Source organism: Sycon ciliatum, chromosome 7 (genome assembly GCF_964019385.1).
Source record: "Sycon ciliatum chromosome 7, ocSycCili1.1, whole genome shotgun sequence".
Lineage (NCBI taxonomy): Eukaryota > Metazoa > Porifera > Calcarea > Leucosolenida > Sycettidae > Sycon > Sycon ciliatum.
The window spans coordinates 30,113,578-30,126,248 of NC_088649.1; the positions used below are offsets into that span (position 1 = coordinate 30,113,578).

The window sequence follows — 12,671 nt, forward strand, 5'->3', positions numbered from 1 at the left end:
GTGCATAGACTGTAATGCATGCACGGAACACGGGTGGAGGTTTGCTTGTCTTGTTCGCAGGTAGAAGTTAGTTTCATTTACTGCTGACAAGTTAGTTTCTCGTCTTTTTCGAAGGTAGAGTACTCAAGACAAGAGATATGAAGACACCAATGCAGCAGTACTTATGGTTGATTCAACTGTTGATAAAACACACACCTGGCAGTAAGACCCAGCCTGCTTTGTCGGATACCACCAGCCATGCATCGACTAGGCACCAGGCGCGAACTGATGGTGTGATGGTGGTGAGAAGGAGAGCTCTGTGCTAGAATAACTTTGCAGCCTAGAGAGCGTGTGAGGGCAGGTATGTATTTACCGCCATACTGCCACTATGCCAGGTGTGTTTTTTGTTTTTACCCCCATTTGAATCAACTAGAGCACTCATATGTATTACTCATATTGCTATCTTGTTCGCAGGTACACGTTTCCTACCGGTATAATTATGACGCTTTCGAGACTGCATACCGTCTTATTCGCAGGTCAGTTTCCTATACTGCTCTTCCTTGACTGCACACAGTTCTCTCGCCTTGTTCTCAGTTACGTTTTCTGTATGCTCTTTCGTTACTGCATACAGGTTTCTAGCCTTTTTCGCGGACTTTCGTTACTGCATACAGGTTTCTAGCCTTTTTCGCGGACAACGGGTTACGTTCCAATTTTACTCTTTCTTGATTGTGGTGGGTCTGATCTACTCACCTCCCACCGTTTAGGAGCTGCATCTGCGCCTTGATCCAAGAGGGTGGTGGCGTTCCTGCGGATGCGGAAAACTGGGCCTTTGGCCGAGTCTCACGCGAACCGTGAAATTTTTTTTTTTTTTTTTGATTGCACACGGGCTTCTCGTCTTGTTCACAGGTAAGCTTCTTATAATTTTTGTATTTTCTTGACTGCCTACAGGTCTCTTGTTTTTCTCGCAGGTACGTTTACTATACAGCTTTTTCTGGACTGGAAATAGGAGGTGTCTTGTCTTGTTCACAGGTACGTTTCCTTTCTAGCTCTTTCTTGACTGCACACAGTTTTTCGTTATGTTCTCAGTTACAGGGGATTCGTCTTTTTCGCTGTTGAGATTCCTATAATACTCTTTACTGACTGCATACAGATTTCTCGTAACGTTCACAGGTAGGCTTCCTAACGGCCAGGCGAGCGGCCAGGCAAGCGGCCAGGCGAGCGGCCAGGCGAGCGGCCAGGCGAGCGGCCAGGCGAGCGACCAGGCGAGCGGCCAGGCGAGCGGCAATACGAGCGGCCAGGCGAGCGGCCAGGCGAGCCGGCGCTCAGAGCCGAGCGGTCAGCCGAGCGGCCAGGCGAGCGGCCAGGCGAGCCGGCGCTCAGAGCCCGCGCTCAATGACGAGCGGCCAGCCGAGCGGCCAGGCGAGCAGCAAGGCAAGCGACCAGGCGAGCGGCCAGGTGAGCGGCCAGGCGAGCGGCCAGGCAAGCGGCCAGGCGAGCGGCGAAGCGAGCGGCCAGGCGAGCGGCCAGGCGAGCGACCAGGCGAGCGGTCAGGCGAGCGACCAGGCGAGCGGCCAGGCGAGCGGCCAGGCGAGCGGCGTTGCGAGCGGCCAGGCGGGCCGGCGCTCAGGGCCGCCGCGCTCAGAGCCGGCGCTCATACCCGGCGCTCAAAGCCGGCGCTCACACCCGGCGCTCAGAACCGTCGCTCAGAGCCGGCGCTCAAAGAGGAGCGGCCAGCCGAGCCGCCAGGCGAGCGACCAGGCGGGCGACCAGGCGAGAGGCCAGGCGAGCGGCCAGGCGAGCGGCCAGGCGAGCGGCCAGGCGAGCGGCCAGGCGAGCGGCCAGGCGAGCTGGCGCTTAGAGCCGGCGCTCAGAGCCTGTGCTCAAATCCAGTGCTCAAACCCTGCGCTCAAAGCCTAACAGCCAGTCGAGTGGCAAGGCGAGCGGCAAGGCGAACGGCCAGGCGAGCGGCCAGGCTAGCGGCCAGGCGAGCGGCCAGGCGAGCGGCCAGGCGAGCGGCAATGCGACCGGCCAGGCGAGCCGGCGCTCAGAGCCGAGCGGTCAGCCGAGCGGCCAGGCGAGCGTCCAGGCAAGCGGCCAGGCGAGCCAGCGCTCAGAGCCCGCGCTCAAAGAAGAGTGGCCAGCCGAGCGGCCAGGCAAGCGGCCAGGCGAGCGACCAGGCGAGCGGCCAGGCGAGCGACCAGGCGAGCGGCCAGGCGAGCGGCCAGGCGAGCGGCCAGGCGAGCCGGCGCTCAGAGCCGGCGCTCAAAGCCGGCGCTCAGAGCCGAGCGGTCAGCCGAGCGGCCAAGCGAGTGACCAGGTGAGCGGCCAGGCGAGCCGGCGCTCAGAGCCCGGGCTCAAAGACGAGCGGCCAGCTGAGCGGCCAGGCGAGCGACCAGGCCAGCGGCCAGGCAAGCGGCCAGGCGAGCGACCAGGCGAGCGGCCAGGCAAGCGGCCAGGCGAGCGGCCAAGCGAGCGGCCAGGCGAGCGGCCAGGGGAGCGGCAAGGCGAGCGGCCAGGCGAGCGACCAGGCGAGCCGCCAGGCGAGCGGTCAGGCGAGCGACCCGGCGAGCGGCCAGGTGAGCGGCAAGGCGAGCGGCCAGGCGGGCCGGGGCTCATTCCCGCCGCGCTAACGCCCGGCGCTCAGAACCGGTGCTCATAGCCGGCGCTCAGAGCCGGCGCCCAGAGCCGGCGCTCACACCCGGCGCTCAGAACCGTCGCTCAGAGCCGGCGCTCAGAGCCAATGCTCAAAACCGGCGCTCAAAGACGAGCGGCCAACCGAGCGGCCAGGCGAGCGACCAGGCGGGCGACCACGCGAGCGGCCAGGCGAGCGGCTAGGCGAGCCGCCAGGCGAGCGGCCAGGCGAACGGCCAGGCGAGCGGCCAGGCGAGCTGGCGCTTAGAGCCGGCGCTCAGAGCCTGTGCTCAAATCCAGTGCTCAAAGCCTGCACTCAAAGCCTAACAGCCAGCCGAGCGGCAAGGCGAGCGGCCAGGCGAACGGCCAGGCGAGCGGCCAGGCGAGCGGCCAGGCGAGCGACCAGGCGAGCGGGCAGGCAAGCGGTCAGGCGAGCGACCAGGCGAGCGGCCAGGGGAGCGGCCAGGCGAGCGGCCAGGCGAGCGGCCAGGCGAGCGGCCAGGCGAGCGGCGTTGCGAGCGGCCAGGCGGGCCCGCGCTCAGGCCCGGCGCTCAGAGCCGGCGCTCATACCCGGCGCTCAGAGCCGGCGCTCACACCCGGCGCTCAGAACCGTCGCTCAGAGGCGGCGCTCAGAGCCAATGCTAAAAGCCGGCGCTCAAAGACGAGCGGCCAGCCGAGCCGCCAGGCGAGCGACCAGGCGGGCGATCAGGCGAGCGGCCAGGCGAGTGGCAAGGCGAGCGGCCAGGCGAGCGGCCAGGCGAGCGGCGAGGCGAGCGGCGAGGCGAGCGGCCAGGCGAGCTGGTGCTTAGAGCCAGCGCTCAGAGCCTGTGCTCAAATCCAGTGCTCAAACCCTGCGCTCAAAGCCTAACAGCCAGCCGAGCGGCAAGGCGAGCGGCCAGGCGAGCGGCCAGGCGAGTGGCCAGGCGAGCGGCCAGGCGAGCGGCCAGGCGAGCGGCAATGCGACCGGCCAGGCGAGCCGGCGCTTAGAGCCGAGCGGTCAGCCGAGCGTCCAGGCGAGCGTCCAGGCGAGCGTCCAGGCGAGCGGCCAGGCGAGCCAGCGCTCAGAGCCCACGATCAAAGACGAGTGGCCAGGCGAGCGGCCAGGCAAGCGGCCAGGCGAGTGACCAGGCGAGCGGTCAGGCGAGCGGCCAGGCGAGCGGCCGGGCAAGCGGCCAGGCGAGCGGCCAGGCGAGCGGCCAGGCGAGCCGGCGCTCAGAGCCGGCGCTGAAAGCCGGCGCTCAGAGCCGAGCGGTCAGCCGAGCGGCCAAGTGAGTGGCCAGGTGAGCGGCCAGGCGAGCCGACGCTCAGAGCCCGGGCTCAAAGACGAGCGGCCAGCTGAGCGGCCAGGCGAGCGACCAGGCCAGCGGCCAGGCAAGCGGCCAGGCGAGGGGCCAGGCGAGCGGCCAGGCTAGCGGCCAGGCGAGTGGCCAGGCGGGCCCGGGCTCATTGCCGCCGCGCTCACGCCTAGCGCTCAGAGCCTGTGCTCAAATCCAGTGCTCAAAGCCTGCGCTCAAAGCCTAACAGCCAGCCGTGGGGTCAGTCGAGCGGCCAGGCGAGCGGCCAGGCGAGCGGCCAGGCTAGCGGCCAGGCGAGCCGGCCGCTCGCCTGGCCGCTCGCGGCCAGACGAGCGGCCAAGCGAGCCACCAGGCGAGCGGCCAGGCGAGCGGCCTGGAGAGCCGGCGCTCAGAGTCGGCGCTCAGAGCCAGCGCTCAAAGCCGGCGCTCAGAGCCGACGCTCAGAGCCGGCGCTCAGAGCCGGCGCTCAGAGCCGGCGCTCAGAGCGGCCAGGCGAGCGGCCAGGCGAGCGGCCAGACGAGCGGCCAGGCGATCGACCCGGCGAGCGGCATTGCGAGCGGACAGGCGGGCCGGCGCTCAGGTGCGGCGCTCAGAGCCGCCGCTCAAAGCCGGCGCTCAAAGTGGAGCGGCCAGGCGAGCACCCAGGCGAGTGACCAGGCGAGCGGCCAGGCAAGCGGCCAAGCGAGCGGCCAGGCGAGCGGCCATGCGAGCCGGCGCTCAGAGCCGGCGCTCAAAGCCGGCGCTCAAAGACGAGCGGCCAGGCGAGCGGCCAGGCAAGCGACCAGGCGAGCGACCAGGTGAGCGGCCAGGCGAGCGACCAGGCGAGCGGCAAGGCGAGCGGCGTTGCGAGCGGCCAGGCAGGCCGGCGCTCAGGGCCGGCGCTCAGGCCCGGCGCTCAGAGCCGGCGCTCATAGCCGGCGCTCAGAGCCGGCGCTCACACCCGGCGCTCAGAGCCGACGCTCAGAACCCACGCTCAGAGCCGGCGCTTAGAGCCGTCGCTCAGAGCCGAGCGGTCAGCCGAGCAGCCAGGCGATCGGCCAGGCGAGCGGCCAGGCGAGCGGCCAGGCGAGCGGCCAGGCGAGCGGCCAGGCAAGCGGCCAGGCGAGCGGCCAGGCGAGGGGCCAGGCGAGCGGCCAGGCGAGCGGCCAGGCAAGCGGCCGGGCGAGCGGCCAGGCGAGCGACCATGTGAGCGGCCAGGCGAACGGGCCAGCGCTCAGAGCCGGCGCTCAAAGACGAGCGGCCAGGCGAGCGGCCAGGCGAGCGACCAGGCGAGCGACCAGGTGAGCGACCAGGCAAGCGACCAGGCGAGCGGCCAGGCGAGCGGCGTTGCGAGCGGCCAGGCGGGCCGGCGCTCAGGGCCGGCGCTCAGAGCCGGCGCTCATAGCCGGCGCTCAGAGCCGGCGCTCACACCCAGCGCTCAGAGCCGGCGCTCAGAGCCGGTGCTCAAAGGCGGCGCTCAAAGGCGAGCGGCCAGGCGAGCAACCACACGAGCGACAAGGCGAGCGGCCAGGCGAGCGGCCAGGCGAGTGGCTAGGCGAGCGTCGAGGCTAACGGCCAGGCGAGCGGCCAGGCGCGCGGCGAGGCGAGCGGCCAGGCGAGCGACCAGGCGTTCACACCCGGCGCTCAGAGCGCCCAGGCGAACGACCAGGCGCGCGGCCAGGCGCTGAGAGCCGGCGCTGAGAGCCGGCGCTCAGAACCTGTGCTCAAATCCAGTGCTCAAAGCCGGTGCTCAAAGCCTAAAAGCCAGCCGAGCGGCCAGGTGAACGGCAAGCGAGCGGCCAGGTGAGCGGCCAGGCGAGCGGCCAGGCGAGCGGCCAGGCGAGCGGCCAGGCGAACGGCCAGGCGAGCGACCAGGCGTTCACACCCGGCGCTCAGAGCGCCCAGGCAAACGGCCGGGCGCGCGGCCAGGCGAGCGGCAAGGCGAGCGGCCAGACGAGCGGCCAGGCGAGCAGCCAGGCGAGCGGCAAATGCGAGCGGCAAATGCGAGCGGCCAGGGGAGCGGCCAGGGGAGCCGGCGCTCAGAGGCGGCGCTTATAGCCGAGCAGTCAGCCGAGCGGCCAGGCGAGCGGCCAGGCGAGTCGGCGCTCAGGGCCCGCGCTCAAACACGAGCGGCCAGCCGAGCGTCCAGGCGAGCGACCAGGCGAGCGGCCAGGCGAGCTGCCAGGCGAGCGGCCAGGCGAGCGGCCAGGCGAGCGACCAGGCGAGCGGCCAGGCGCGCAACCAGGCGAGCGTCTAGGCGAGCGCCCAAGCGAGCGGCCAGGCGAGCGGCCAGGCGAGCGGCCAGGCAAGCGGCGTTGCGAGCGACCAGGCGGGCCGTCGCTCAGGCCCGGCGCTCAGAGCCGGCGCTCATAGCCGGCGCTCAGAGCCGGCGCTCACACGCGGCGCTCAGAACCGTCGCTCAGAGCCGGCGCTAAGAGCCGGTGCTCAAAGCCGGCGCTCAAAGGCGAGCGGCCAGGCGAGCGGCCAGGCGAGCGACCAGGCGAGCGGCCAGGCGAACGGCCAGGCGAGCAGCCAGGCCAGCGGCCAGGCGAGCTGGCGCTCAGAGCCGGCGCTCAGAGCCGGCGCTCAAGGCCGGCGCTCAAGGCCGGCGCTCAGAGCCGGCGCTCAGAGCCGACGCTCAGAGCCGGCGCTCAGAGCCGGCGCACAGAGCCGAGCGGCCAGGCGAGCGGCCCGGCCAGCCGCACGGCGAGCGGCCCGGCCAGCCGCACGGCGAGCGGCCAGGCATGTTGCCAGACGAGCAGGCGTTCAGAGCCGATGATCGGAGCAGGCGCTCGAAACCGGCGCTCAGAGCCGGCGCTCAAAGCCGAGCGGCCAGTCGAGGGGCCAGGCGAGCGGCCAGGCGAGCGGCCAGGCAAGCGGCCAGGCGAGCGGCCAGGCGAGCGGCCAGGAGAGCGACCAGGCGAGCGGCCAGGCGAGCGGACAGGCGAGCCGGCGCTCAGAGCCCGCGCTCAAAGACTAGCAGCCGCGTCGCGGCCAGGCGAGCGGCCATGCGAGCGACCAGGCGAACGACCAGGCGAGTGGCCAGGCGAGCGGTCAGGCGAGCGACAAGGTGAGCGGCCATGCTAACCACCAGGCGACCGGCCAGGCGAGCGGCGTTGCGAGCGGCCAGGCGGGCCGGCGCTCAGGGCCAGCGTTCAGGCCCGGCGCTCAGACCCGACGCTCAGAGCCGACGCTCAGAGCCGTCGCTCACACCCGGCGCTCAGAACCGTCGCTCAGAGCCGGCGCTCAGAGCCGTTGCTCAAAGCCGGCGCTCAAAGGCGAGCGGCCAGCCGAGCGGCCAGGCGAGCGACCAGGCGAGCGGCCAGGCGAGCGGCAAGGCGAGTGGCTAAGTGAGCGGCGAGGCGAGCGACCAGGTGAGCGGCCAGGCGAGCCGGCACTCAGGGCCGGCGCTCAGAGCCTGTGCTCAAATCCAGTGCACAAACCTGCGCTCAAAGCCTAACAGCCAGCCGAGTGGCAAGGCCAGTGGCCAGGCGAACGGCCAGGCGAACGGCGAGGCGAGCGGCCAGGCGAGCGGCCAGGCAAGCGGCAATGCAAGCGGCCAGGCGAGCGGCCGGGCAAGCCGGCGCTCAGAGCCGGCGCAGAGAGCCGGTGCTCACAGCCGGCGCTCAGAGCCGGCGCTACCAGCCGGCGCTCAGAGCCAGCGCTCAAAGCCGAGCGCCCAGGCGAGCGGCCAAGCGAGAGGCCAGGCGAGCGGCCAGGTGAGCGGCCAGGCGAGCTGCCAGGCGCTCAGAGCCGACGCTCAGAACCGGCGCTCAGAGCCGGCGCTCAGAGCCGTCGCTCAGAGCCGCACTCAGAGGCGAGCGGTCAGCCGAGCAGCCAGGTGAGCGGCCAGGTGAGCGGCCAGGCGAGCCGGCGCTCAGAGCCCGCGCTCAAAGACGAGCAGCCAGGCGAGCGGCCAGGCGGGCGGCCAGGCGAGCGACCAGGCGAGCGGCCAGGCGAGCGGCCAGGCGAGCAGCCAGGCGAGCGGCCAGGCAAGCGGCCAGGCGAGCGGCCAGGCGAGCGGCCAGGCCAGCGGCCAGGCAAGCGGTCAGGCGAGCGGCCAGGCGAGCGACCATGTGAGCGGCCAGGCGAGCGGGCCGGCGCTCAGAGCCGGCGCTCAAAGCCGGCGCTCAAAGAGGAGCGGCCAGGCGAGCGGCCAGGCGAGCGACCAGGTGAGCGGCCAGGCGAGCGACCAGGCGAGCGGCCAGGCGAGCGGCGTTGCGAGCGGCCAGGCGGGCCGGCGCTCAGGGCCGACGCTCAGGCCCGGCGCTCAGAGCCGGCGCTCATAGCCGGCGCTCAGAGCTGGCGCGCACACCCGGCGCTGAGAGCCGGCGCTCAGAGCCGGCGCTCAAAGGCGGCGCTCAAAGGCGAGCGGCCAGGCGAGTGGCCAGGCGAGCGGCCAGTCAAGCCGGCGCTGAGAGCCCGCGCTCAAAGACGAACAGCCAGCTGAGCGGCCAGGCGGGCGGCCAGGCGAGCGACCAGGCGAGCGGCCAGGCGAGCGGCCAGGCGAGCGGCCAGGCGAGCGGCCAGGGGAGCGGCCAGGCGAGCGGCCAGGCAAGCGGCCAGGCGAGCGACCATGTGAGCGGCCAGGCGAGCGGGCCGGCGCTCAGAGCCGGCGCTCAAAGCCGGCGCTCAAAGACGAGCGGCCAGGCGAGCGGCCAGGCGAGCGACCAGGCGAGCGGCCAGCCGGCTCTGAGCGCCAGCTCTGAGCGTCGGCTCGCCCCGACCGCACGCCTTGCCGCTCGCCTGGCCGCTCGCCTGGCCGCTCGCCTGGCCGCTCACCTGGCCGCTCGCCTGGCCGCTCGCCTGGCCGCACGCCTGGCCGCTTGCCTGGTCGCTCACCTGGCCGCTCGGCTGGCCGCTCGTCTCGCCGCTCGCCTTGCAGCTTGGCTGGCCGCTTGCCTGGCTGCTCGCCTGGCCGTTAGCCTGGCCGCTCGCCTGGCCGCTCGCCTGGCCGCTCGACTGCGCGCTGGGCTTTGAGCGCCGGCTCTGCGCGGCGGCTCTGAGCGCCGGCTCCGAGCGCCGGCTCCGCGCGCCGGCTCCGAACGCCGGCTCTGAACACCGGCTCCGAGCGCCGGCTCTGGGTGTCGGCTCTGAGCGCCGGCTCGCCTAACCGCTCGCCTGGCCGCTCGCGTGACCGCTCGCCTGGCCTATCGGCTTTGAGCGCCGGCTCTGAGCGCCAGCTCTAAGCGCTGGCTCGCCTGACCGCCCGCCTTGCCGCTCGCATTGCCGATCGCCTGGCCGCTCGCCTGGCCGCTCGCCTGGCCGCTCGCCTCGCCGCTCGCCTGGCCGCTTACCTCGCCGCTCGGCTGGCCGCTCGCCTCGCCGCTCGGCTGGCTGTTAGGCTTTTAGCGCCGGCTTTGAGCACTGGATTGGAGCATCGGCTCTGAGCGCCGGCTCTCAGCGCCGGCTCTGAGCGCCGGTTCGCCTGGCCGCTCGCCTGGCCGCTCGCCCGGCCGCTCGCCTGGCCGCTCGCCTGGCCGCCCGCCTGGCCGCTCGCCTGGCCGCTCGCCTGGTCGCTCGCGTGGCCGCTCGTCTTTGAGCGCCGGCTTTGAGCGCCGGCTCTGAGCGCCAGCTCTAAGCGCTAGCTCGCCTGACCGCCCGCCTTGCCGCTCGCCTGGCCGCTCGCCTGGCTGCTAGCCTGGCCGCTCGCCTGGCCGCTCGCCTGGCCGCTCGCCTCGCCGCTTGCCTGGCTGCTCACCTCGCCTCTCGGCTGGCCGCTCGCCTCGCCGCTCGGCTGGCTGTTAGGCTTTTAGCGCCGGCTTTGAACACTGGATTGGAGCATCGGCTCTGAGCGCCGGCTCTGAGCGCCGGTAAACCTGGCCGCTCGCCTTGTCGCTCGCCTGGCCGCTCATCTGGCCGTTTGCCTGGCCGCTCGGCTTTGAGCGCCGGCTCTGAGCGCCGGCTCTGAGCGTCGGCTCGCCTTGCCGCTCGCCTGGCCGTTCGCCTGGCCGCTCACCTGGCCGCTCGCCTGGCCGCTCGCCTGGTCGCTCGCCTGGCCGATCGGTTGGCCGCTCGTCTTTGAGCGTCGGCTCTGAGCGCCGGCTCTCAGCGCCGGTTCGCCTGGCCGCTCGCCTGGCCGCTCGCCTGGCCGCACGCCTCGCCGCTCGCCTGGCCGATCTCCTTGTCGCTCGCCTGGCCGCTCCCCTGGCCGCTCGACTGGCCACTCGGCTGTCCGCTCGGCTTTGAGCGCCGGCTCTGAGCGTCGGCTCGCCCGGCCGCTCGCCTTGCCGCTCGCCTGGCCGCTCGCCTGGCCGTTCGTCAGGCCGCTCGCCTGGCCGCTCGCCTGGCCGCTCCCCTAGCCGCTTGCCTGGCCGCTCGCCTGGCCGCTCGCCTGGTCGCTCGCCTGGCCGCTCGGCTGGCCGCTCGTCTTTGAGCGCCGGCTCTGAGCGCCGGCTCTGAGCGCCGATTCGCCTGGCCGCTCGCCAGGCCGCACGCCTGGCCGCTCGCCTGGCCGCTCTCCTTGCCGCTCGCCTGGCCGCTTGCCTGGCCGCTCACCTGGCCGCTCGCCTGGCCACCCGGCTGGCCGCTCGGCTTTGAGCGCCGGCTCTGAGCGTCGGCTCACCCCGGCCGCTCGCCTTGCCGCTCGCCTGGCCGCTCGCCTAGCCGCTCGCCTGGCGGCTCGCCTGGCCGCTCGCCTGGCCGCTCGCCTGGCCGCTCGTCTGGCTGCTCGCCTAGCCGCTCGCCTGGCCGCTCGCCTGGCAGCTCGCCTGGCCGCTCGCCTGGTCGTTTGCCTGGCCGCTCGCCTCGCCGCTCGCCTTGCCGCTCGGCTGACTGTTAGGCTGTGAGCACCGGCTTTGAGCACTGGATTGGAGCGTCGGCTCTGAGCGCCGGCTCTGAGCGCCGGCTCTGAGCTGCCAGGCGAGCGTCCAGGCGAGCCAGCGCTCAAATCCAGTGCTCAAAGCCGGCGCTCAAAGCCTAACAGCGAGCCGAGCGGCGACGCGAGTGGCCAGGCGAGCGGCCGGCTCTAAACTCCGGCTCAGAGTCGGCGCTCAGAGCCAGCGCTCAAAGCCGAGCGGCCAGCCGAGCGGCCAGGCGAGCGGCCAGGCGAGACGCCAGGCGAGCGGCCAGGCAAGCGGCCAGGCGAGCGGCAAGGTGAGCGACCAGGTGAACGACCAGGCGAGCGGCCAGACGAGCGGCCAGGCGAGCGGCCAGGCGAGCGGCCAGGCGACCAGCCAGGCGTGCAGGCAGGCGAGCGGCCAGGCGAGCCGGCGCTCAGACCCGGCGCTCAGAGCCGGCGCTAAGAGCCTGCCCTCAAATCCAGCGCTCAAAGCCTAACGGCCAGCCAAGCAGCAAGGCGAGTGGCCAGGCGAGCGGCTAGGTGATCGGCCAGGCAAGCGGCCAGGCGACCGGCCAGGCGAGCAGCCAGGCGAGTGGGCAGGCGAGCGGCCAGGCTAACCGGCGCTCAGAGCCGGAACTGAGCGCCGGCGCTCAGAGCCTGCGCTAAGAGCCGGCGCTCAAAGCCGAGCGGCCAGCAGAGCAGCCAGGCAGGCGGCCAGGCGAGAGGCCAGACGAGCGGCCAGGGGAGCGGCCAGAGCCGGCGCCAGAGCCGGCTCAGAGCCGGCTCTGAGCGCCGGCTTTGAGCGGCCAGGCGAGCGGCCAGGCGAGCCAGCGCTCAGAGCCTGCGCTCAGAGCCTGCGCTCAAATCCAGTGCTCAAAGCCGGCACTCAAAGCCTAACGGCGAGCCGAGTGGCAAGGCGAGTGGCCAGGCGAGCGACCGGCTCTAAACTCCGGCTCAGAGTCGGCGCTCAGAGCCGGCGCTCAGAGCCGGCGCTCAAAGCCGAGCGGCCAGCCGAGCGGCCAAGCGAGAGGCCAGGCGAGCAGCCAGGCGAGCGGCCAGTCGAGCGGCAAGGTGAGCGACCAGGTGAACGACCAGGCGAGCGGCCAGGCGAGCGGCCAGGCGAGCGGCAAGGCGACCAGCCAGGCGAGCAGGCAGGCGAGCGGCCAGGCGAGCCGGTGCTCAGACCCGGCGCTCAGAGCCGACGCTCAGAGCCTGCGCTCAAAGCCGGCGCTCAAAGCCTAACGCCGGCCGAGCGGCAAGGCGAGTGGCCAGGCGAGCGGCCAGGCGATCGGCCAAGCGAGCAGCCAGGTGAGCAGGCAGGCGAGCGGCCAGGCGAGCGGCCAGGCGAGCCGGCGCTCAGAGCCGGAGCTGAGCGCCGGCGCTCAGAGCCGGCGCTCAGAGCCCGCGTTTAGAGCCGGCGCTCAGAGCCTGCGCTCAGAGCCGGCGCTCAAAGCCGAGCTGCCAGCAGAGCGGCCAAAAAAGCGGCCAGGCGATCGGCCAGGCGAGCGGCCAGGCGACCGACCAGGTGAGCAGCCAGGCGAGCAGGCAGGCGAGCAGGCAGGCGAGCGGCCAGGCGGGCGGCCAGGCGAGCCGGCGCTCAGAGCCGGAGCTGAGCGCCGGCGCTCAGAGCCTGAGCTCAGAGCCGGCGCTCAGAGCCTGCGTTCAGAGCCGGCGCTCAAAGCCGAGCGGCCAGCAGAGCGGCCAGGCAAGCGACCAGGCGAGAGACCAGACGAGCGGCCAGACGAGCGGCCAGAGCCGGCGCCAGAGCCTGCTCAGAGCCGGCGCTCAAAGCCGGCACCCAGAGCAGGCGCCCAGATCCGATGCTCAGAACCGTCGCTGAGAGCCGGCGCCCAGAGCGGTTGCTCAAAGCCGGCGATCAAAGACGAGCGGCTAGCCGAGCGGCCAGGCGAGCTACCAGGCGAGTGGCCAGGCGAGCGGCAAGGCGAGCGGCCAGGCGAGCGGCCAGGCGAGCGGCCAGGCGACCGGCCAAGCGAGCGGCCAGGCTA

The 12,671-nt window shown here is 72.0% G+C and overlaps 1 protein-coding gene across 1 annotated transcript; it reads left to right on the top strand.

Moving 5' to 3' along the window:
- Positions 1–6,964: 6,964 nt before the first annotated feature.
- On the top strand, positions 6,965–12,077 carry LOC135821826 (transcriptional regulatory protein AlgP-like). Its single transcript, XM_065334821.1, has 3 exons — positions 6,965–7,222; positions 7,340–7,725; positions 11,294–12,077. The coding sequence occupies exons 1-3, from the start codon at positions 6,965–6,967 to the stop codon at positions 12,075–12,077; spliced, it is 1,428 nt and encodes a 475-aa protein (XP_065190893.1).
- The last annotated feature ends 594 nt before the right edge of the window (positions 12,078–12,671 follow it).